At 37.1% G+C, this 27,125-nt stretch overlaps 1 protein-coding gene across 1 annotated transcript in view; it reads right to left on the minus strand.

Annotated features, from left to right (window-relative positions):
- Nucleotides 1-1,362: 1,362 nt before the first annotated feature.
- Hcn1 (hyperpolarization activated cyclic nucleotide gated potassium channel 1) overlaps nucleotides 1,363-27,125 on the minus strand; it is a 384,202-nt gene continuing 358,439 nt past the window's right edge. Inside the window, exons 7-8 of the mRNA XM_028885374.2 lie at nucleotides 7,713-7,877; nucleotides 1,363-4,065 (exon numbers count right to left, since the gene is read on the minus strand). Coding sequence (XP_028741207.1) covers nucleotides 3,146-4,065; nucleotides 7,713-7,877 — 1,085 coding nt within the window. The 3' untranslated portion in view covers nucleotides 1,363-3,145. The remainder of the gene's footprint in view (nucleotides 4,066-7,712; nucleotides 7,878-27,125) is intronic.

Below are 27,125 nucleotides of genomic sequence, written 5' to 3' on the forward strand. Positions count from 1 at the left end.
AGGTCACGGAGACCTGGAGGCAGGATGTGTGTTACAGGATGACAGTAAATGGCAGAACACTATTTTATCCTCATGTGTTTAAGATTGCTTCGCTATTTATCCTCATTGTGATCAACCTCATCAGAGGCATTTGAAAATCCCAAAGGCAACAGGACAATGTGCATAGGTTAAAAATCATCCTCATATTCAATGACATAAATGTGGCTGTGATGTGAAACTGGACAAACACCAAATATTAAAGAGGCATAGAGTAAAGAATAAAATAAACAAATTTTTACTGTATGGGAAAGGTAAAACAAAGGGATGACTGGGAAATCCATGTTCTATTTAAATTATTTTCATTCTGTATTTATAGAATATCTCTAAGAATTGTATGGTGATTTTCAAGAATAAATCTTTTTTGGAAATTATACAAAGACAGACAAACAAGCAAATCTATAGTCATCAACAAAGCAAAACATTGGATCAGAGTTCAACAATAAAATAAAATATTCATAATTTTAGTTTATTTTTGTTGGATTTATTAATAATCTTTATATATATTTATATGTATGGCTTTGAGCAAAGACAAAAGACATACTCTAACTCTTCCCTGGTTGTACAGTGGCAAGGATCAGCTATATTCTTATCTTCTCAGCAGCAAAAGATCAATAATACAGTTCTTTCTGTACAGATTAAAACTCCAACCTTGAGCTTAACTATGTACAGAGAAAAAAAGGTCATGTTCACCTAGCACTGTACCTTTATATTACAGTAATGTGAGTCACTTTCCTCCTTAATCTAAATATATATATGTACATTCATACATATGTGTATATAATTTACCCTGTACCATTTTGTTAGTTTAACATATAAACCTTAGGGTTCTTTGTCCATTCTAGTACAAAGTGAATAAAAATGTTATGGTTGCACTGAATGATCATGCAATTCAATTTTGCTGATGTTTCCCAATAGTGCTCGAAAAATTTTATATATAAAAAAATATTTTACTACCAAACCATTAATCCTGTCAAATGTAAACCTTTAATAATGTAAAGGACTAGTGCATGATCTTAATAAATTGAAGCTAATTTTTATATTTTAATAAAAAATTAAAGAGTTTCGTACTGATATGTAAATGGTCTTGCCACTTTCTCATAGCTTCTAGGTAGGCCGAATGAGCTCTCTCTTATACCATTCCCAAAATGCTGTCGTTAGTCACCAGCATGTCAGTAATAAATAACATCATATTGCCTAGCATTGTTGATTGCTTCCACACAAATTAGGATCTGTTAGCAATTAAGCATAGCAATTCTTTTTGGTTTCATAGGTGTTAGATCCATAAAAGGCATAACAGGCAGCATGAATTCACTTTGCTTCTGCTTCTGCTTTTGTTTTCTGTCCTCAAGTCTATCTAGAGGCCCTGTCCCAACAGAATGTGTGGTCTTTAAATTCTTAAGTGGATCGTCCATGTTCATGCTACTAAAGACTTCCATGTCAGGTCACTCTCTTGAGTTATTTACAGAAGTCAAACATGAGGAATCTTCCCATTGTGTTCCATCCAACCACACGTGTGGGATGCAGTAAGCACACATGATCTCTAAGAGGCTGATGCTCACAGAAAGAATTAAGGAAACAAAGGAACAAACAAACAATGCTTACAGACAGCTCAACTTCACCCCTGCTTCCTGTCACCATGTCCACCCTACTTTCAGCACATTTAAAAGAGCAAACCTCCGGTCTATCTAAGGACTATGTTGGTTACCACATGCCTTAAGATTTACTAACTGCTTAGCTACAATATACATAGGGCAAATGTGCATTTCCAAACAGATGTGATGATTATTATATTTATTTCTTCACATTAACATCACAATAAACTACCAACTAACATGAAGACACAGAACACATTTAACTCCAAACCAAGCTGTGGTTTGCAAATAACTGTTTAAATGATAATAACAGCGATAATATTAAATTAAAGTGAAAACCTCACTTCTAGATTTTAGTCAGAGATCCAAGTCACCCTTTTAAGAATTTAAAAGAGACAATAAATGAATTGTTACATCTTCTAGAAGTGAGAAATACTGTAAGCCTTTTCTTACAATGACTGATTAGAATCTACTTTTTTTTTTGCCCCAAAAAGCATGCCAGGACTAGTTTCAGATGCTTGATTATGTCAATAAGGAAGAAAAGTAATAATTTTTGGTGTAATACAAGCAATTTGTAGATTCAAGCATACAATTTTGCATAAAATATTGCAGGTTAAAATAATATTGTCGGTCTGAAGCCATTGCATTACAGTTGAACAATTGTCACAATTATTAGATTTTGTGAAAATTTAAAACTCTTAACTTTTGAAGTGAAGCCATAAAACTGAATTCTTAAACAGTGACTTTTACCTTTATACAACACAGAAGAGTTGCTTTTATTTGGGCTGGAAAAGTTATTTACAACTAACATCGACAGAGTCTTGGTAGAAGTCCAACAACACACGAAGACAAATATCTCCTCACCTTCCTGCCAAATCAATGAACATGCTTGAGGTTAGAGAAAGCCTTAGCAGTGGCGATGTTAGTCTCCTATGGTGGATGGGCATGTAATGTCTTCCTTCACCTAACTCAAAATTTAAAGCACCAAAATACAATTTAGAGCTATAAACTGGGATTGGGTTATTTCATCCCACATAATTAGCAATCTAGATACAGAGGCACAGCTAAATGAAGGAAAGCTTTGATTGGTGCTCTTCTGGAACTAATTGGAGTTGCCTTTTTAAAATCTGAGTTTTGATGCCATTGACCCCCCCAAGGACTCTTCATAAAAGAGAGAAATACATATATCAAAGGAATTAAGTAGAAGTGGGTTAGAAATCAATGATCTTACAACAATGTGTTAAATCCTTTAATGGTTTTAAAGAAAGGAAGACATGTAACACTGAATGCTATACAAGTCTTTTGAATGTCTCCTGGGCATTTATATATAGAGATATGTATATTTATTTAATTATATATGTATATATGTTTTTACATTTGCATGTAGGCCAGAGCTGTCTAAAATATCTTTTCAGAGTAGGCTATAGGGATCTATCACCAGATAGATTAAAATAATATCTGAGAATATTCTGTTTATTAGAGTATTTCTTTTCTGCTTTGACAATCAGCAAGGATCATAAATTTGAAGCAAAACGCGGTTTTTCTGCATCTGGGTCTGTGTTTAAGACTGAGGGAGATTCTCTCTGTACAGCTGCTGGTGGTGGGGGTGCTGGAGGCACTCCTCGGTTGGGGGGGATGGCTCCCGAGGACATCTGTCGGAACAAAGTGACACGCTGTGGCACTGTGCTCCTGCCCCCCGCCTGAAGGCCCGCGCTGTGGACAGCTGCCACGGGTTGAGGGATGGAGGCCAGTGACTCGCCCACAGTGGGATGAGGTCTGGAGATCATAGCGGGCACCTCGTGGGGCAGCGAGGGCTGCGAAGCCGAGAGGGGCCTGACTTCTCTGGTCAGGTTGGTGTTATGAAGAGCTTGCGTGCTCTTGTGCACTTCATTTTTCGGGGTGGAGCTACCAGGTGTCTGTGGCTGTTGTTGCTGTTGCTGCTGCTGCTGCTGCTGCTGTTGCTGTTGTTGCTGCTGCTGCTGCTGTTGTTGCTGAGTCTGGGGTGCCTGGGACTGCGGTGGCTGCTGCATGAGTGACAGCTGCGACGCAGTGGGAGAGGCATAGTGGAAAGTTCGTGTGGCCAGGGGGCTCTGTACAGGAGGACTGCAGACTGCTGTGGTATAGGAGCAGGGTGAGAGGATGGCTGAGGGTTGGGGCGTCTGTGTGCTGGGGCTGGGCGAGTGGAGGTTGCTGTGAGACAAGCTGGTCGCCGTATAGACTGGTGGAGATTGTGTCCTCATGCGGGAGGTTGGGGTGGTGGTCGACGATGTGCAATTCAGGGCTGTCATTTGAGGGTAGTTGATTGGAGGGATCGCTTGAACCATCTCTCTGTCGTGCTTCACAATCTGCTTGAGGATCTCGTTCTCCTGATTGTTGAACACACCAGTGTTCAGATCCTTCTGAAACTTCTGGAGGAGAATGGAGTTTTTCTTGCCTATCAGCAAAGGAAAAATAGGCACTTAGACAGGCTGGAAGGAACTAAGAATGCCACAAGAGACTGGCTACTCCAGGGTGATGTATGTCAGCGTTAAGACCCATGGGTTTAGAAGTCAAGAACCTCACCTGTCACCACCAAACAGAAGTGGAGCATCTGCCTCGCGCACAATGTTGCATCTGCTTAGAAATCTCACACTCTACTTAAGAAAAATTGGAAAGACTAAAGGTGGCAAAAAAAAAAGCTACTTTATTTATAAAAGAAATGTACCTATTTAACCGGAGCATAATTTGTGGTGTAGTAGAGAAGCGGTGGTGGTCAGTTTTAGTTTCAGGTTGTGTTTGTAAGGTAAGGCAATGGAGAGTCAGAGACAACACTGGAGCATTTGCTTCGGGACACACAATCAACAAAAGGCTTTAGGGAGAACCATTTACACAATGCTCAGGATTGTAAAGCAGATGTATTTATCGTATTTATCTCATGGGAAGGTTAAGATCACTGCTTAGAAATTTGGGTTAGACAGTGAAGAGGCTGTGAAGAAAGGAAGAAATTCTGATAGTGAAGCCTTGCTACCAATGACAGATTGGCTTCATCTGAACCATCTGGGTGCCTGTAGAAAGGCAGTCCCTCAGACCAGACCCAGATTGCTCAATCTGGTACTGTTTTATACAGATAGAGTATCATGACGAGCAACTATCTCAAGAGATTTTGCCTTTGACTAATGCCAGGCACCAATGACTCTTCATTCTAGCTTCATATTTCTCTCATCTCTGGAGTTAAAAAAAAATACAAATACCAATTACATGTGAACAACCTGACATGGGTTCCAGATTTTAGCCTTTGCAAGCAAGTTTCCTCAGGGGAATGCTTTTGCACACGAGTAGTGTGGATTGCCTCACGCGCTTCCCTCCTCTGTAATAGAGGCTGTGAGAGAAAAAGCACAGAGCTCCGCACTTCTCAGCTCACTCCAGGACATAAATAAGCTTTAGTTCTACTTCTTATCATAATTTTTTTGAGAGCTTTGCAATAGATAGGCATTCCCTGGTAGAATATTAATTAGAATCAATCGCACGTTGGTAAAAAAAACCAAACAAACAAAAATGGAGGACACCAGGAGAACATGGCCAACTGAACCAACTAAGCAGGGCTCATGGGGGCTGACAGAGACTTAAGAAGCAAACCCCGGGCCTTCAGGAGTCTGCACCAGGTCCTCTGTGTATATGTTGTGGCTGTTAGCTTGGTGATTTTGTGATTCTCCTAATTGTGGGAGCAGGTGTGTCTTTGACTCTTCCTGCTCTTGGGACTCTTCTCCTCTTGGGTTGCCTTGTCTCATTGTATTCTGTTTTTTTTTGTGTGTGTGTGGTTGTTGTCTCTTGGAGGTCTGCTTTCTTTTTTGAGGGGAGACAACAGCGGTGAAGTGGATCTTGGGGAGAGAGGAGGTAGGGGGTGTCTAGAAAGAATGGAGGGAGGGGGAACTGGCCAGGATGTATTATATGAAAGAAGAATCTATTTTCAATAAAAAAACATACATATGCAAAAAAATAAAAATAAAAATACTCAAATGAGCATGGTAACTGAAAAGTGAATAAATTATGCTTCACTGCTAAATAGTATCATTTCAAAAGTAACTGAACATATTTTCAAGAGGATGCCATATGATAATTTTCTTGGATAATGAGAGAAGTGATCATTTTATATCATTGCCAAAATAGTTATTTTTCCTTTCTTCAAAGCTCCTCTAATTTCCTAAAGAAAAAAAAAAACCTCTTATGTTAGTATTAGTAATGAATACGGGTGTATTTGATATATTACAATACAGTTTATTTATTTGATATGTTACCTTAAATAACTATAATAAATATTTAAGTATTGATCTCACAACTGAGATGGACAGTGTTGCTTTGTATTTGAACAGTCAACATTTTATAACTGAAGTATTGTTGTCTGTGAAAATAATTAAAATGATTGATTTAGCTTTAATGCACTGTTAGAATTTTATCAGGGTCAAAAATACAAATGTTGGGTGCTTCCTAGAAACATTATTGCTTGTATTATTGATTAAAATGATTTCATGGAATTTTCTTGAGAAATTACAATTTTGAAGAGAATGAAGATGAACCAGATTAATAGAAATTACTGGATATAGTGAATTTTAATTATTTATCTAAAGATACCCATTTGGTTTAGGAAATCAGTCCCAAGTACTCAGAAGTTATTCTCTGTGTGTCTAACATGAACACTCATATAGCAAAAAACAAACAAACAAACAACAAAAAAAGAGGTTGTGTTTCAAATCCTGCTTTTAGGAATGTCTGCTTACTTCATGGGCGCCATCTCTTGGATAACTATGTTCTGTTAACTCGAGAAGCTGTCACTATGAACTTTTTTTGTGTGTGTGTGTGTGTGTGTGTGTGTGTGTGTGTGTGTGTGTGCCCTGTGATAATGTCCACACACTACTTTTACTTTACCTCATCTATTTTTTTTTCACCCTTAAAGTCTTTCATTCTGTGCTACATAGAGGGAAAGAAAGATGGGTGAGAAGCTGTCATAAAAAATAAGACCTTACCTTTTCAACAATGAAGATCTTGAGACACCTTTTCTTTACTTCTAACTGACCCCAACTCCATCTGCTTCAGGTATATTGACTCCCTCCCCCTTCCTCCCCCTTCAACACACATGCATTGTGGACAAGATAGTGCAAGTGTAATGGTGAGTTAAAGATGCTCTCCCCATAAAGTTTAGTATTTTTTTTTTTTTTAGAACAGTTACTATAACAAAGGTAGGGCTGTGAGAGGGGAATGTAGGAGACCGTATGAGAATACATCAAGGGAATTCTGCCTAGTATGTGGTGAGAATCAAGAAAATGTTTCTACAGGGAGTGGCGTTTAAGCTGAATTATGGATCTAGTGCAGAGCTATGCCAAGGAAGAGGGGAAGGAAAGGTGAGGTGGACAAACTGGTTAAGGCTTGAAGAATGAACTCAATTTATCTTTTCAGCATATTCCAGGATAGCTCGGGAATTTAACAGCAAGACAATGTGGCCCTACTTCGCTGGGAGAAACTACGCACATCTTTAGCATAACTAATAAGTTCTACTTAACTTTGTTTTTGTTTTGTAGCATAAAATACTTTACAACATTGATGTTTGCTAAGAAACATCTATGTAGGGCATGTCTACAAAGGCTTGTTCTGTTTGAGTCTGTATTACAAACGTTTTGATGTTTCTGCTGAGCCCAATTTAATTGCGTAAGTTTTAAAAATTTTAAATATAAGTATAAAATGTAAAACTGGCCCTTAAAGAAAAAAAGAACCTTATAATAAAATACAGAATGTAATATAGACTCATGATTTTGGCTTTTACTACTATTTTACTGCTATCTGGAATTTGTACCAGTGCTTTTTACCTGACAATTCAAACTGAAGTGGTATCACTTGGGCTATCAGATTGCGTAGCTAGTGAAAACAGACATGAACAAGTCAGTCCAGAGCATTTAGAAGAAGAAGGAGCTACCTCGGGTCTTTCTAAACAACTATTTACTACAGAGCGGTATGCTATTTTTTTTTCACACAAATTAACAAGATATCTATGCACTAGAATTTGAACCTAAAATGAAATTGTGCTTGAGGAAACGGAAAGCTGAAGAGTACCTATCCGGTCGAGTCGGTCAATAGCAACGGTCTCAAAAGCTCTTCTCATCATTGGGTATTCCTCCAAGACTTCATTGAAATTGTCCACCGAAAGGGAGTAAAGACGACAGTATGTATCAGCTCGGACACTGGCAGTGCGCCGGCCCTTGGTCAGCAGGCAAATTTCTGTAAAAAGAAGAGAGAATGTCTTCACTGGTAAGGTTCTTTTCCCAAGTGTTGAATGCCTCAAACCATTAAAAGCCTCATGTGAGTAGCCAATGATTGGAAGCATCTGTTTTCTATTTACCAGGAAATTCATTTGGCTATTGAAACCATCTGATTACTAATATTCATTTTTAAATTTTATTTTTGAGGTTATCATTGCAATGCTCCTTTACCTTTCCTCCCTCCAAACTCTCCAAATACTCCTCCCTACTCTCCTTCAAACTCATGCTCTCTTTTTTCACATTGTTATTACATGTATATATCTATATGTATACACACACATCCCTAAATGAAGCCTGGCCAATCCCTATACTGTTATTTGTCTGTTTGTTTTCAGGCCTGACCATCTGGCGCTGGACAATGTCCATTTTAAAAACTGTAAATGTTGTAAATCAATTAAGGCTTTGGGTTCAAATGGGAGAGAAGGAAGTTTCCAAGTTCTGAGAAAAAGAGAGGGTGGTTTATCTCAAATGACATTAAGAAATTTATAATCAAATTGGAAAGGAAAAGTTATAATCAAAAGAACTCTAGGGGGCAGGAAGCAGATAGTGTGGTATAGAGAGAATCAGAAGTGAGTCTAAGTGCTGGCTCGGAAAGTGTAGAGTAAGAAAATAATTTCAGAGCTGGGTTCCAGATGACTCTATGACAGGATACCTTAATATATTTCATGTATTTTTTAAAGATTATAATAAGAAAAGAATATTTCAAATATACAAATGTGGCCTCCTTATTAAATATCACCCAAGAACTCTTCGCTAAAATTAATATCTCAAAATATGGTAACTTCATGTTTCTGATTAGAATTTCCATTTTACTACAAAACATTATCTTCAAATTTTTATTAATTACATAAAGTTCTTGTAGGCATTGCCTTTTTTAAAACTTGGAAGTAATTTCAGTTTTTTCTTGTCTTTAAAATGACCAGTTTGGAGCACATGAGATCCATTGGTCCATTGGGTAAGGGCACTTCCTGCCAATGCTAACTGCCTCACTCCCTGGGACTCATGGTGTAGATGCAAAGAACTGACTGGCACAACTGTGTTCTGATCTCTCTCTGAACATATGCCATGGCACATGCCCACCCACATGTATGCACACACACAAACACATAAACAAATAAACAAGAACGTGCAAATATAAAGAAACTTACAATCACAAAGTTTCTTACATAATTAAAGTTTTTGAAATATCTCTACTGTTCAGTAAAGGATTTTACTTGACACTTAAATTTATGAAATTAGTGTACAAGTAGGCTGATATTTACACTGTTCTATAAGCTATGGTTATTTACATGGATAAAATACAGAGATAGATGCCAAGATGGCAGAAAGGAAAACAAATGAACAAACCAGACAGCAATCTTCTGCTTCTCCAGGAATGTGAACGGAAACATCTGACCATGATGGCGCTGTAGGGCAGTAATAGTTTCCTATTGATCCAGCTACACACATCAAAATGCATGTGGTTTTTAAGAGATTCTTGTTTTTGTATAGTATGAAGGATATTGGCCTGATGATTTTAAATTCTCGATTGTAACATAGACTGATGACTTTTAGTTGAGAAGACCCAGAAAAATATCTACATTCTTTGAATATTATTGTAAAAAATGACCCTTAATTAACATCTCAAAAGTTTGACAAGTATCAAATTTGTAGCATAGACTTTATTCGTGTCTAGCCTATAAAGTCTCATTAGCCTGTATACATATAGTGTCCACATGGTGCATAATAGTTGCTTAATATTTGCTGGCTGAATCAATGAACCAAAAAGCAGCATAGTCTATGAAATGAATTACTAATCAAATTTTCAGTCTATAAAGAAACTATAACACTATGTTCTGTTATTGAGATTTAGATAATACAACATTGGCTCCCCTGATAAATATAACACATCTTTAATAGAACTTGTCGTGTTCCTAGTTTAAGACATACAAAATAACTATAAGGTTTTTGCTAGGTCTTAAAATAAAGAAAATTTACCATTTTTCTTAGATATAGACATATCATAAATCATTAGTAGAACTTTTTAAAAAATATTTATTTTATTATGTATACAGTGTTCTGCCTGCATGTGTCTCTGCAGGCCAGAAGAGGGCACCAGATCTCATTACAGATGGTTGTGAGTCACCATGTGGTTGCTGGGAATTGAACTCAGGACCTTTTAAATTTAAGTTGCTTTGGGGTGCTCAAGTTGATTCCATAAACAAGATGAAATAAATAACCCAAAAGTGAAATAGAATTCCTGATTAACCTGCATTCCAAAATGTAAGCTTATCAAAGAGTGTCCACGTATCTTCTAAATCCTATTTATTTCTCCAACTGTCTACTTATCCTCTTTGTTCATTTTTTGAGAACCTAGCTAGGAATGACCTAATGTAAACACTTCTTTTAGTGTGGGGCCATGGAGTCGCTCAGTGGAAGAGTGCTTCATAGTGTCCACAAGGCCCCAGATTTGATCTGCAATTCCATACACAGAGGAAGAGCTTCAGCACAAATGCACTTAGTGAAAATACCATTCACCTGCAGATTATGTTGTCATATACTATAATTGCTCTTTCAAATAACAAGAGCAACTATAGGTAGGAGATAAAATCTAGGTAGGATTTTCCCAGAGTGCTTTACAGGGTGACTACAGAAGTGGCTGAAAGGTTACTGAACTTGGCAAAGATGAAAACTGTCAGTTACGTGCCCTGTCACAGGCACATTAGATCGCTAGTTCCAATTTCAGCATCAGGAAGACTGTAGTTTGAGAGATTAGATTTGCCCCAGCACACCGTGCGGCTACTTTTAATAATCCTTTGGCTATGAGATGTATTATCTGCCCAGTGCTATTTTTGCTGACATTCGTTAACCCTGATTCTAAACATTTAAGTCCACTTGACATGACTGTCACCTATATAAGCAGTTATTTCCTGAGGTAGGGCAAATAGCTTCAAGCATTTTCCAACTGAGAAGGATTTCGATGACCTCTAAAACACTATGACATCCCAGTGACACAGAGTTAATCGGGAACTCCTGATAGACTTTCTGAAGTCACGTGTTTAGCCTAAGGTCTAGAAACTATGGAAAAAGTTGTACTCAGTTGTTCATTGTAACAGAATCAAAAGTTGCTTCATTTCCTAGATCTCAGTATCATGAAATAATGAGAGTAATTATCCATTATGCAGCAAAAGGCTATTTTTTTCAGATAATTTTCTTAGCTTTCTAATACAGTGTCTCATAATAGTATGTCAGAAAAACATCACCTTTTGTTTTTCTTTCATATTTATTGTATTTCTGGTCTTTCTATTAGTTACACTAGAATTAACAAAATAGTGCCTCCATATGGTATAAGAGACATTAACATCTGGATTTACCAATTTGCATGTCAATTTTGTCTTATAGCAGTGTTTTGGATGTTAAGTAGATTTGAAAAGAAATCTGGCTAGGCCAGAACATTAAATAACAGTTTTGTATTACTATATATTCCAAATTTTATATTTCTAAAACAGATTAAAAATGATAAATTTTCAAATATCGATATTATAAAGGAGTGGCTACATATTGTCAGACTGTGCATCATGATAAATACTCTAATGACTGAGAATATACAGTCTTGACATTTTCCAATATGGATTTGGTCATTTGAATGTGCATAGAGCTGGGACAGCGTGTAGCGTTACTGTGTTCTCTCCTATCCTGTTGGCAATTGTTATTTATGGTTACTTAGGTCATCTAAAAAGCTACCAGTTTGTCAAGCAAATCCCAGCTCTCACCCTGTATTAAACTAATTCATTTCTCTCCAAAGCTATAAATTAGTCCTCTGCCAGAGCAGTGTGTGCTCTTAACTGCTGGGCCGTTGGCTCTATCTTGTACAAGTCATGAGACGCTCATCTCATTCCAATTGATTACAAACATTTTGAGGTGACATCATGTTCTGTTGTTGTCTGTATGTACGTTTTCACTGAAGTTTGTGGTTTTAAGCCCTTTGCTTCTTTCCCTTCCTCTTCCAATTTACCTTCTTGTCTTTTCATTCCACTGTGACTCTGTGGCTATCTAGTGTCTTTATAAATCAGCTTTACATGGTATTCATAAACTGACATGAAATACATACTTATACCACTAAACTTGGGTAAGCTAAATACTAGATATTGATTATCTTAGGAATTCTTCAACTACATGTTGGCTAAACAAGCAATAGCAATTGTCATTCCTGTGTTAGCCGGTGTGAACATGCATGGGTTTGAATTTTCAATGGCCCTACATGTAACAAAACAAAGGAGGGCAAGACACTGACTTATTGCGTCTAGTCTAACTTGCATTAAAAGTCTACCAGATCACCCCAGTCCTTTCCTTGTGATTTTAAATCTGTCAACACTCAACTCTTTAAAAGTTAATCAAACACCTTGAATTATAAATTTCTTTAAAAAGCAGCCAGCTCTTGAAAAATTCATCAAATGATTCCAGCTCTTAGAGACCTTCGATGTGTTTTGGGAAGTGATTTCTTGTCAGCTCTGTTTTCCTTGTGTCGCTGAATATGTTCCCACAAAAATAGGACAAAAACATTACAGAAATACTTCTCTCTATCTTAGAAAAGATTCGCTGTATATTTACTATACAGGTCTACTACTACAAAAAAAAATTATTTGACTCCAATCCTTCACCCAACTCTCTCACCTCATGTTAACATACACACACTTTTCATGCATCCTTATGTGACAAAAAAATTTCAGTGTACACCTTTGTGGTTTGTATAGCACAAAAATAAATGATCAACTTCAATTTCTAGAGAGTTTTCTCACTTTAATATTTATAGCCACTATCTGGATACCTCATTAAAAAGCATGTTTAGGGTTTTCTAATCTAGAAAAGACCTAAATTCTGCATTTTTCAAAGTTCCAAGGTATTGTCAGATATGGCTTTTCAAGAAAATGAGTAATTGTAGTTATCAGATTTATATCTGAAGCTAGGCTCCTTACTTGAAAGAAATTGGATAAAAGAAACAAAAGGAATGGAAATTAAGGGATAATAATTATAACCACTCCCCTATTACTACTAATATTTTGAAGTTATGAGGGATACATAATGAGGAAATTACACCAATTTTTCCAGCATTAGAAATCAACCATTATGTTTTAAAAAGCTTAAAACTCATTCCAAAGACAAATTTTCTTCTAGTTATTTTCTATGACTTTACATGGTACATCATTAATTATGATGTAGAAGGTCTTTGTTTGCCTGGAGTAACATGACAGGACTTACACCAGCTTTGAATCAGGGAGAAAGACTATACTCCATAGGCCAGAGGGAAGAAGAAGACAGAAAAAAAAAAAGCAGTAGGGAAGACGGCAGTAGGATGTGGTAGTCTTGAATCCAGGTTCATGGAGCACTGTTTATTGAGGGAGGGGTCATAAGCCATGTAAGAATACAGGATCATTGTACATTGATGTGGCATAGAGCACAATCCTCTAATAATGGAAACTTTTATCTTCACTTATAATGCTATAGCAGGACTCTTAAGGAATGAGTCTACATGTAAAATACTGTTTTAGGAAATGACAAACATCTTACTCTGTGTGGAAAAATCACGCAACTTACCTTTCTCTGAAAGGCAGATTTTTTTTAACCAAATATCTGTGGCATAAGAATATTCATCTATATTTGGTTTGCAAAATAAACTGAAAGGGGTGTTTTTAGTAGTCAAAATAAAAATATGTAAAGAAGTTTTGATAAGTTTAGAAATGAGCGACAGGGATTTGCCTGAGCAAAAACCACTGCACCTCGCAAGGAGCAAAATTTTCCACAAGTAATTGCGAAATGGGGCTGCAGCTGAACTGGACAGGTGATGGTGAACCCGTGGATTTGAAGCTAGACATAAAAGAAAAGTATCAGCTGTCCTCTGAGTGATGATAAAAGTTTATTTGAGGGGAAAATAATCAAAGCTTTGGCATCCAGAGAACATTTGAGTTCATGACACTTTGCCTTACATTAATCTAGTTGTTCCTATTGAAAGGTCTACCAGAAGCAGGGTTTTCCTGTGTGGGCGAGGTGCCATGCTTTTATCACAAAACTCAGAAAACGGGTTCTAATGAGGGTATACAAGATTAGTGACCCGACTGGAGAACTCTTCCTAGTAGTAGGTTTTCATCAGAAGAAGACCAATAAAGACGCCTGCCATTTCTCTGCATAGGGAATGACTGGAAGTCCAACTGTGCAGGAGTTATAGGCTTGGTGGCCCCCTGCACCTGTACAGGCTCTTGGGTCACTGAATTCATTATTCCTGAAGGCAGCTGAGTAGCTACAAACCCTGCCTCTAAAATTCCTATGATGCTTTATCTCCCCCACCTTAACCCCTTGTGCTGTCCATAATAAAATCTCAGAGCTTAACCCTAAGCCATCTCCCAGAATATGCCTACCAGACCTATTTCTATACATCACTCCTTTTGGAAATGTATGCTTATGCATCCTTTTGGTTATCAGATTCCACCTTTTCCTTTTCCCTTTGATAGGTCACAATGAGATCTTTGCCTACTCTGTGCAGGGAGCCAGAGAGAGGCCAGGAACTGAGTTGAAAACCAATATTCAATGGTCAGTGTCATTCCTAGCTGGCAATCTCTGTGAAAGCTAAGCATAGAAAGTTGCTGAGTGAATAAATCTTCAAACTAAGAGAACACCTACACTCACAAACTGATCTTGAAGAAGCTAAGATTCTATTGATCTATTTCCAGTGCAGGAAGCATCATTCTGTATGACAACTAATCAACAAAATCAAGGTAATAATTGTAATCATATGAATAACACTGTAATCATATAAATGACATAAGTTTATTTATTTTTTATATAGACTCAAATATATTGACAATAAGAATTCACATCATTGACTAGCTACTTTCATTAGTGGTACATAACAGTTGATGGATAAGAAACAAATAAGCCAATAGGGTGAAGGCTCTAGTTAGGCACCAGGTTGACTTTTAGTTTCTATGTTTGATGAGATATGTGGGTGTTGTCTTCAGCAATAGGGTCTTACTGTCAGCTTGTGGTGAGAAACCAATAGTTTTGGCAATAGCCTGAGCTGTTTGGGGGTTTCCATGGGGCCTATTTGACCAACAACTCAATTATATGTAACTGTGGTGATATTTTGTTTGTGATCTACAAATAAAGCTTGCTTGAAAATTAGAGTATGGAGCTAAGCCACTAGTATGGAGCTTAGCCATAGAGGTCAAGCAGTGGTGGGACACACCAAGCCACTAGTTAGCCATCGAGGCCAGCACTTGGGAGGCAGAGGCATACGGATCTCTGTGAGTTCAAGGCCACCCTGGGCTACACAAGATTGATCCAGTCTAAAAGAGAAACAGCCAGGCAATTTGATGCCAGCCCTTGGGATCTCCCCAGCACTAGGGAGGTGGAGACAGGAAGTGATATGGCTGAGTGGAGAGAGGAATATAAGGTGAGAGGAGACAGAAGCTCAGCCTGCTTTCAGTCTGAAGGATTACCAGAGGTAAGAAATCTTTCTAGTAGCTGGCTGCTCTGCTTCTCTGATCTTTTAGCTTTCACCCTGATATCTGACCCCAGGTTTTTATTATTAAGACCAATTACAATTTCTGCTACATGTAACTCCTTCCTCGCACTGGAGTTTTCACTTGGTGGTGAGAGATGTCTAGTTGGGGCTTTGTTATGTGGAGACTCCATTTAGATTTTTTTCATTTATGTATTTCTTTTAAGAAGTTTCTATTGTACTGTGTTTCCATATGACCCATCAAATGGCCCTTAGTATTAGTTGTCGCTCCCCACATTCCCTGCCTTATTCCATTCTCCTCTCTCCCCATTTCTATTTAACCTTCCTGTTCCAGTCTTCCCCTACCCATCTCTCACTAACTCTACAGTCTATTTACTTTCCTTGGGAGATCTTCCTCGCCTGCTTCTTATTCTATATCTAACCTTGGTGGTAGCATGGCTATCAAAATCTTAAAAGCTAACATCCACATATAGAGAACATAAACTATATTTGTCTTTTGAGGTCTGTTTACCACACTCAGGATGATTTCTTTTTTCTGGTTACATCCATTTACACATAACTTTCATGCTTTTATTTTTTTAACAGCTGAATAATGTTCCACTGTATAAATGCACCACATTTTTATTATATATTCTTCTATTGATGGATATCTAAGCTATTCTTAATTTCTGAAAACAGATGAGCAAATATCTCTGTAATAAGATATAAAGTCCTTTGGTTATATACCCAAAAGTAGTACAGCTAGATCTTGAGGTATACCTATTCCCAGCTTCCTAAAGAAATACAAGACTGATTTTCATAGAGGCTATACAAATTTGCGTGTTCACCAGTAATCGAATGAGTATTTCCCTTACCCACATCCTCACCCAGCAGTAAATGGCCAACACAAAACAAGCTCAAACTTATTTCTGGAAATTTTTTTGTTGAATATTGCCTTATTTGGTCATTATTTACTTTACTGGTCTTCAGCATTTATATTGTGGTTTCTGATTCTCATCCTTATGAATTGTGTGTGTGTGTGTGTGTGTGTGTGTGTGTGTGTGTGTGTGTGAGAGAGAGAGAGAGAGAGAGAGAGAGAGAGAGAGAGAGAGAGAGAGCTTGTATATGTTTTTTGTTTTGTGTGCTTTTTCTTTTCTTTTTTCTATTTGTTATATTTTACTTTTGTTCATTTTTCATTTGTTTAATTTTTTTCTTCAGAGAAAAAGAAAAAAAACCATGGAATTAGAAGGGTGTGGAGGTTAGGGAATCTGGGGTAAGAGGAGGAACTGTGATCAAAATATGTTTTATGAAAAGATTATTTTTGATAAAAATGTAATAAATAATTAAAAATGACAAACAAGCATTAAATGATCATAATGTTAAGTAAATGTACTTTGTAGAATATTTTGTTTTATTACTTAATCTAAGATAAATGAAATTGGAAAAAAAATGGTCATTCTGAGAAAAATGTTAGACAAGCAGATAGTCCTATAGTTAAGTCCTAATACCAGATTTCTGCCCAGATTTTATACGAAATTAAGAAATGCTCTTTTACATTTTTGAATGTTTGTTTCTAAAAAGATAAATCTGTGACAGGGACCCCATGTAAAGAGAAAGTCTACATCTTGGCTATTTGGCCTTTAAAGGGATGTCTGCTAATTACTCTGGCAGATATTTTTTTCCCCCGTAAGTAGATATCCTCCACTGTAATTTCACTTAGCCCAAAAACAATATATGTTTTGTACTTCTGTTTAAAAGCAGAATTAAAAATATTTGAACAAAGAAATCCCTCATGGATTGATAATGTGCCCCCAAGAATATTATTAACAAAAATCCAAGTAAGATGCCAGATTCCTCCGTATGAGTTGTTGGTCAAAGGTGCCCCAGTGATCTCTAAAACAATACATGTCATTACTGTCCATTAGCAGGGTGAAAAGATGTTTTAGTCAATAAAGCACATCCTCTACAAGTGTGAGGATCTGAGTTCAAACCCCCAGAACTGACATGGGGGAAAAAAAGCTCACTTGTGTAATAGTGGCATGCCTATTATGAGAATAACCAATTGCTTTCTGACTGAATTGGAGGCCTACTCCACAGGAAGTTTTACCTGATGTTGAAACTTTAGACAAAAGCCTGTGCTGGGAAGATGAAAAGCTTTGAGAAGGCATTTATCACTATTGATGTTTGCTAAATGGATACGCTGTTCAACTGCTTTCTAAATACTTAGGTTGGTGTTGCTTTCAGTCTTCATCAGAGAAGCTCATTGCTGTAGGTGGTAGCTAATGCAGAGACTCACAACTGGCCAAAGTATGGCCAAAGTAAATGACAATTGATTTTTCAGCCCTAAATGGAGCATTTCTATAGCACCTTTCCAGGATCAAGGACTATCACAGAAGTCAGGCGCTGAAAGAATGCCAAGTACCGAAGGGTAGGAACTCAGAAACTCACTGTGACTGTGTTTATCTGCTCAGGACACATATAAGGTTGACACTGCCACTATTTCATCCTTTGTGGGGAAGGGGCTTATGAACTGTCTATTCCCTGAGGGCTTATTGGCAGTTACCAGCTACTTGAGGGGCCTGTTTCGGTTCCCTTGGTGTTGTAGTGCTGGTAAGTTGTTCATGCTCCAATAACTAACGCCCCTCCCATGCTCCTGAAAGCAACTGTAATTAATCTTAGGAGATCATACACACTGAGATGGGGGCAGGAGTAAGAAAGAGAGAGAGACAGACAGACACACACACAGAGACAAATAGAAACACAAACAGACAAACACAACAATAGAGACAGACACAAAAGTTAGGAAGGGGCATGTTGGAAAGAAATGATTCAATGTGAGAGAGGAAAAGATGAAAGAGGATGAAGATGGTAGAAATGATCAGAATTCATCATATATGCATGCCTGAAATTGTCAAAGATTTTTTTAAAAAAATCTAGAAAGACTAAAAAACATATTAGCTTATACTGTTAAGCAAAGTAAAAGAAGTGGGCCCAAAACCTCATCAATTTAGCCACTCTGCAATATCTTTTGTATTAACAACAACATTTCTGACTCATTTGGGTAGCATGATAAAAACAACCCAGGAAATTCTCCCATGGGAGATTGTCTGGCCATCATCCAGTGAAAAGCAACTTGTTTTCTCTCCAAAAGCTTAGCTGAGCTGTGATTGTAACATTTCCAAGCCATGGTTAGAAGAGCCTCACTTCATCAGATATTCAACAGAATACTACTTTATTTCCATGTTTTTGGAGGAGAGAGAATTCACAGGGTTTTTGTTTAGTTTGTTTTTCTATTTTAATGGAGAGTATTAAAAGTCTTGTTCAATGTGGCCACATTTGGAAGAGGGACAAAGAGATCCCTCAGTGTCCCTCTCTGGGTCCTGAAGTGAGATCAAAATTTAAACAGAGGCCAAGAATATGCACATCTCAATTGTCCTGGCCAAGGTGTGGTCCCACCCACCAGTGACCTCTCATTCTCTGGCTTTTAGTCTCTCCTGCAAGGTGGTGAGACAAGTTGTTAGAACTGTGTGAAATCTCTGTCAAGGAGTCAAGTTCCCCCTCTAGAGAGACCTTTTTCTTCTAGCATGAGATTCCTAGAGAATTTCCCATTTCTTTTGGGTCCATTGTTTCAACAGACTGACAGGTTAAAAAAACAGAAATATTTCCTTAGAATATCTTTATTTCGACCAGGCCAGTGAGACTTTTCCAGTTCTGATTTAGTAACTCAATCTTGAGGTAGAGAATGTCTAGCCAATTACAACAGACAATGTAAGGTGAGATCACAGTTCCAGGTAGCAGTGAATATGAATCGCTTTTCATAACCTCCTGGCCTTTAGTTACTTTCAGAACAGCCAGCACAAACACCTCTGTCTTTTGGTTCTGAGACAGAGTCTCACCATGAGGTCGAGGCTGGCCTCAAACTTAACATCTTCCTCTTTGAGCTTATCCAGAACTGGAACTACAGGCAATCCTACCATTCCCCATATGATTTTATCTCAGTCTGAAAACTCCTCCTCTAGTCTTTGAGCAATATTCTTTTTAAGTAAAAGTCACACAAAGCAAGCCTTTTCTACCCCCCCCATTCCTAATAATGCCTTATTTTTAAAAATTGTAAATACAGAAACAAGATAGACTAGTATATACTATTTGAATACCAGAAGAGTGTACAACAGTAGAATGGTATGTGCTAACGCAATGGTGTGACCAGCCTTCCTTTATTTACCTCACTGCTTTAATAATGATAAGCAAATATCGAGACTTGTTTCCCTGGTGCCCCATATATTTCCCCTTTCTGTCTGAAGTTAATTCTCAGATAGAATTCATATTATTCCAAATGTAAGTTTCAGTGTTCACTATTAAATAACTATTCTTAAAATAAAAATCTTCAAAATATTATCATACATAAAAATTGATAACAATTGCTTAGTGTTGTCAAACGTTCAACCATGTTCAAGTTACAAGCAGGGAACTAATTTTAAAATGCATCTATTTTCAGATCATGTCTCAGCTCCCTCTGGATTTTGCAGAGGGTCCATAGAAACTTGGAACCTATAACATTTAAAACAAGTAAAACTAAGTTCTGAAAGATGTAATTTGCTATAATACTATACATTGCCCAGCATCCACATAATATGATCATTCTGTAACTTCAGCAGTGGGAGAAAGAGTGTCTCTCTTGATCATTTTAGTCTCCATGCCTGCAAATACTTATTTCTTTAGACACATCAACAAAACTTTTCAAGTTAGAACGTTTTGTCTGTCACAAATAATTTTCACACTGATTGCTGCTTATCAACACTGTTGTAAACTTTATTTTCCTTTTTTCTCATATTGTCTCTGTGTCTAATTACCTTGAACTCCTCATCAGAGTTTTTTTTTAATCTTCCATCATTGAATAGGTAAGCCAACTGTCATTCTCTGACACTAGACAAGTAAGAACAAGTAGACAAAGATTTTGAAAAGCTTCCTTAATGGGTTTAAATAAATTTATCTTGTTAACAAAGTGATTGGCATTTGTTTTACAGTGCTCCAAGATTATCCAAACCACCCCCCCAAAGAAACAAAAAAACACCCCCCCAAAGAAAACAAAAAACAAACAAACAAAAACTACATGATTCAAGCAAAGGTCCCAAGGGGTTTAATTATAGTTGTTTTGGTATCTTAAAACAATTTTTAAGCACACTTACACACACACACACACACACACACACACACACACACACACACACACACACACACACACTTTATCTGTGTGTCTCACTCTGTGTTGTTTACTGGACCACAAAAATGATTGTATGCAACAATAGCTACCCTTATGGATTTAACCTAACTTTTGAGACACGGACTCTGAAGATCCTGAAACTTCCAGTTGACCATACTGCGTAGGCAATCAGATTAAGGGACTAAAATGACTGGGATAAACTGAAGTTGGCTAGATACAGCATATGATCAGATAAATATTTTTTTAAAGTCTTTTACGATTCAGTTTCATCATATTTTCACTGAAGCAAAAAGATAAAGAATGTTCTTATAGGCTAATTAGAACAAAACCAGTTTTATGTCAAATAGAAATATCATGTATTAATGAAAAGAATGTGACTTTTTCTTAATAAAATGATAGATATACAAATTTAATGGACATTGTTAATTATCTCTTCAAATAAGACTTAATAATGTATTGAATTACATTGGCAGTACTTATTTATTTTTACTTTTATGGAAATTAAACTAGCATTAAAATTATCTTGCTAATATTGGTATAAAGGAAAGAAAGCTACTGTTAGTTTTTTTGTTCGTTTGTTTGTTTTCTAAATCAGGTTTTATCTGTGTGCCTCACCCTGTGTTCTTTATGGGACCACACAAAATATCGTATGCAATAATAGCTACCCTGATGGGTTTAACTGTTCATTTTTCCAGTCAACACAACAAAAATCCTTAGTAGTTTTTCTCAATTTCAACACTTTTTGAAACATCATTTGTAACCTTGTGTACACACATAGATGTTACCTTCCACCTGAGATGCAGACACAGTGAGATAACCTCATTCATCAATGTTTTATCCAGGATAACAGAAATATTCACTGTTAATCTTCTCCCATGTGCATCATCTTTGTCAAAGTTTTGTCTTCAGTACAGCTTTCAAATTTGTACATTTTGTCAAATATCGATCAAGATCATAATTAATATCTATGTGACTTAGGAACTCTTTTATGATAGCATTTAAATCAGATTTTGTTATTCAATTTAGGGGACAGAACTTTTCACAGATACTAGATAATTAACTTAAATTTAGTTCCATAAATAATGTATTTCTACTGTTCTAAGGTAAATGTTAGAAATGCCAACAGATGTGATTTCCTCTTTTCTATTCCATGACTTAACATATATCCTTTAATTTTTTTCATGCATTTAATTAGTTTTTAGGGGTATGAGTACTTTAGTCTGCATGTATGTTTGTGCATCATGGGCATGCCAGGTGTCTGTGTAGTTCAGAAAAAGGTGCCAGACCCCAAGAATGGAGTTACTGACAGTTATAAGCTGCCATGTAGGTGCTGAGAATTGAACATGGGTCCTCTGGAAGAGCAATTAGTCATCGTAACCACTGAGCTCTTTCTCCAGCTCCACCTATAATCTTTTAAGTAATCCATGTTAAATTAAACGTAAACTTACACTGTACTTTTTTTATTTGAATTATACATAGGAAAGCTCTCATATTTTCAAAATAAATGTGATTTAATAATGAATTTTGCCACAGATGGACTAGAAAGCATACATAGGAAGGTTAATGGGATTAATTTGTGTTTTCTCAATCAAATTTTGTTAATTTCAATTAAGATTTCAGTGATGTCTATTTAAGAATAACATGTTTATATTCAGATAAAAAATAAATCACTTCTCACCTGTAGGTCTTAAATTGCTTTTAATGAACATTATTCTATTTGAGATGCACAGAAAAGTATTCAGAAAACAGAGTTTTCTACATATCTTTATCTTTTATCCAAGTCTTAAGGTTCTATTATCTGTGAATCACAGAAAACCAGTATCACTTGAATCACCATCTAAATATTCTTATAAGTTCTTTAGTTAACATTATTTTTATTATTTTTAAAAATGAAAAAGCTTTGCTTTTAAAAAACGTTATCCCAAACGAATCCAAAGTCATCTCTTTGGACTAAGTGATTAATTTAATAATAATGGTAGATTTTTTAAGAAATAGATCACCTGCCTAGAAATGCACACATTTCTGTTGCTGCTGTATAAACTAGCTGTGTATTTGTCAAAAGACTCTTTGACATCTGCCCCTATCTAAGATTATTCTGCCACAGGCAGAAATACATTCAAGATGAACCTAAGTCGGCAGCAACATTTTTAGGAGAAAAAAAAATAAGTTTGTAGATTGAAAAATGCTTTCCAGTCTTAGAAATGACAGTATGAAGTTTCACATTGGGTTACTTCAAAATTGTTCTATCTCTCTGCGCAAACACATTATTTCAGATATATCATGTGTCAGGATCTGATTAGAATGACTATACAGTTTCTTCTCAGACTCTATAGATACACACACACACACACACACACACACACACACACACACACACACGGCAGGGTGTGCCTCCATAGAGTCCAAGCAGAAACTGCATAATATATGTGTGTGTGTGTGTGTGTGTGTGTGTGTGTATGTGTGTGCACCTACACATGTATATATACATTTTCCTACATAACATCTTTGTATGTACCTATCCATCTATCTCTGTTTAATAGTTCAATGCATTGAAGGTCATAGATACCACATAGTTCTGTTTTACAAGAAGTAAGGAAATGTGAATAACAGGAAAAAACCCTGGGCATTTTGATACAATGTAGGATGCAAACTGCACAGTGGATGCCTAGATAACCCTATAACCCTATAACCCTTTGGTTATACTTAGCTCTTAAGAAGTACATATAATAGACCAAAGACAGAAAAACATTAAAATTATCGGTTGTAGTGTAGGTTTGTCTTGACCAAGAGAGAGTTCTCTTGAGGAAACAATGCTTTACAGATGGCAGAAGAATGTGGAGAAAAGTGTGTGAGAAGAGATTTTGCTAATGGTGACAAGGACAGTGACATACAGCCAGGAAGCATTTCAGAGCTTAATTAAGTAAGGGACACAAGAAATGAAAAGTGGAGCAAACATCTCTAACTTCATTCTCCTGCGTAATAACACTGACATTTCCTTCTATACACTCTTTGCTCTCCACAGATGAAAAGAAAAACTGAGGATAACCTCTATTATTTCCTATGCATACACTAAAAAGCTTTTCCTGAGTCATCTCAATGAGCCACGGTGCAAAGTGATGACTAAAGCTCTCAGTAGCATGCTCACTGTAACCCCAATGACTAATCCATAGGTACATGGCTGGCTGACCCAGGCCAGCTCAGGTACAGTGGCATATGACTGGAACAAGGCTGGCCACTGATGTGTTCTTATCTACAACCTGTCTAATTGTTTTAATGCATTTATAGTCATCTAAAATTATGCCATGAATTGATTTTTCCATTTGTTTGTCTCTTTATTGGACCAAATAAAATGTAAACTGTGGTGGGGCAGGATGTCGCTTCCCATCTTTATTTCTAACTTCATTACTGTTACCTACAATAGGCACTGACATAACAATTAGGGACAGATTATTAGAGTATGAATGAATAAATCAATCAGTGAACAAAAGAGTTAAAACGTATTTGGGCATCATAATGCAATTCTATATTTAAATTTTCCTTAGTCAAGGTAAGGAATCAGTCTTAACAGCCCTAATTTATTCACATTTGATCATATGTGGACACAAATAAATAATGAGAAAAAGTCAAACGATCATTTACTGTCACCATCAATGCATAAAAGAAAAAAGTCAACATAAAAATCATAATTTATAAACTTTAAAAATCCACAAGCAAGCAGATACAAAGAATGGAAAAATTAAAAGGTAAAATCTGATGTCTATAAATAATTCCATACAGATTGTTCTTACATTAACTTATTTCATCATAAAGTAGTAAAAAGTTTACCCAATTTACAAAGACTTAATCCACTGGGCTTTATGGTTGCAACTATCAGATATGTTTCTTATATGACAGGAGAAATGACCTGTGACTTAATTGCCATCGATCATGGAATCCTATGTTTCTCCTCAGCCTTAATCTATTAAGTTAGGCTGACTCCCCTCTGCCTAGTCATACATGTTAAGGGATGCTGGCCATCAGTGTGGCAGTAAGGTAATGGATTCTCATTGTTTCCATTAGCAAATTATTTCATAATGAAAAACTTCCTCAAAGGCAGGCCTAGAAATATTTCCCACTACATGCCATTCTCTACATAAAGATTTCATGATAAAGTATATTTTTTTCTACCATGTAGCAGAAATTGTGTTTATCTTGGCAGATAGAAGTAGAGCCATTCTTTCATGAATGCTCATTTTAATAGGCTAATTCACAACTGAAACATTAGAATGCATAAGAACTCATGATCTTTCTAAGACAGGTTGAAGCTGTAAAGTTGAGCTGTTGGCTTGACCTCACTGAGGAGAGAAACAATCTGCAATTTGTGGAATAGTTCACTTCCTAGCTAATCATATGCATAAAAGTAAAATATTCCAGATGTTACCAATTGTAGTTGTTAGTTTAATCAATTTGACACAATCTAGATTGGCCTGGGAAGGCAATCTCAGCAACTGTCTAGATCAGGTTGGCTCCTGGATATGTCTGTAGGAATTATCTTGATTATGTTGACTGACATGGGAAGGTCCAGACTAAAAATGGGCAGCATCACCCCTTGGTTTGCAGTTTTTGACTGTCTAGAACAGTAGACACTGAGCTTCATACAGGGTTGCATGAATTCATTCTCTCCTCTACTTGACTGTGGATATGAGTAGCTGCTTCAAGTTTCTGCCATCTTGATTTCCCTGCATTGACTGTAACCTGCTACTAAAATACCATACCCTAAGCTGCATTTGTCAGGGTATGTTATCACAATAGAAACAAGGTCAAGATGCCATTGAACTTATTTATTTATATGTTTGTTTGTTTTATTATTAAGAAATGTTCTATTCATTTTACATACCAACCACATATCCCCTTCTCCTCCCTCCTCCTGCCTCCCAACCCACTCCCTATTCCCACCTCCTCCAAGGCAAGGTTGCTGTTTAACTTTTAAATGTGATGCATATAACATGTATATTCTTCAGATTTGAAGTCTTTTAGAAAGACTAAAACTCAGTGCATTCCTTGACTCTTTTACTTTTATTGATGAAAACATGTATCTATATTTATAGCCATATTAAATGGCATGTGGGGATGGGAGTTTGATTCCTTGACAGACAAACAGATTGGAAGAATGGCTATGACTAGATTTAAAAAAAAAAAAAAGATTATGAACTTCCAAGATGACTCATTTCTCCTTCACCCTCCTGACCTGATACAAAAGATTAAAACAAAGGTCTTGGGGAGGGGCTTTCTCCTTTTACAGTAGGTCCCTTCCTTGTCTGTGATAGGTCTAATAAGTTCAAGACCAGACCAGGACATGTTTACCCAAACTTGTGGACCTCTCAGCTTCCCCATCTTTTTTCTTTAATATTTTAATTTTGTAATTAACTTAATTTCATATATCAGCCACAGATTCCCCCATCCTCCCTCTTCTCACTCCCCAACCCTCTCCCCCAATTCACCCCCCCATTCCCTGGGGAGTCAGCCCAGCCTGGTAGACTCAGCCAAGGCAGGTTCAGTCCCCTCCTCCTTACACCAAAGCTGAGAAAAGTGTCGCAGCATAGGCCCCAGGCTCCAAAAAGCCAGTCCATGCACCAAGAACAGGTCCTGGCTCCACTGCCTGAGGGCCTCCCAAACAGTTCAAGCTCATCAACTGTCTCACTTATCCAGAGGACCTGCTCCAGTTCCATGGGGGCTCCTCAGCCATTGGTTCACAGTTCACGTATTTCCACTAGTTTGGCTATTTGTCTCTGTGCTTTTTCCAATCATGGTCTCAATATTTCTCGCTCATACAGTCCCTCCTCTCTCTTGCTGACTGGACTCCTGGAGCTCCACCTGGACACATGCTCAACTATTTATTTGTAATAGCCAGAACTTGGAAACAACCTAGATGCCCTTCAACTGAAGAATGAATAAATAAAATGTGGTACATATACACAATGGAGTACTACTCAGCAGAGAAAAACAAAGACATCATGAGGTTTTCAGGCAAATGGATGGAACTAAGAAAAATCATCCTGAGTGAGGTAACTCAGACTCAGAAAGACAAACATGGTATGTACTCACTCATAAGTGGATACTAGATGTAAAGAAAAGGATAACTAGACTCTAACTCCCAATCCAAGGGAGGCTACCTAGTATAGATGACCCTAAGAAAGACACAGGGATTGCTTCAGGACAGAGAAATGGATGAGATCTACATGAACAAACTGGGGGTAGAGGGGGGTAATGGAAGACAAGGTTGGGGGAAAGAGAGCTTAGGGAAGTGGTAGGTCCCAGTTGGATCAGGAGCAGAGTGGGAGAATGGGGAGGAAGATACCATGATGAATGTAGACCCCAGGGGAATAGGAAGAAGCAGAGTGCTAGAAAAGTCCCCAGAGATCCACAAAGATACCTCCACTCTAGACTACTGGCCATGGTCGAGATAGTGCTTGAGCTGAACTGCTCTGGTTCGGATGGCTGAACACCTGGCTGTCATGATAGAACTCTCATAC

The sequence above is a fragment of the Peromyscus leucopus genome, chromosome 11 (genome assembly GCF_004664715.2).
Source record: "Peromyscus leucopus breed LL Stock chromosome 11, UCI_PerLeu_2.1, whole genome shotgun sequence".
NCBI classification, from domain to species: Eukaryota; Metazoa; Chordata; class Mammalia; order Rodentia; family Cricetidae; genus Peromyscus; species Peromyscus leucopus.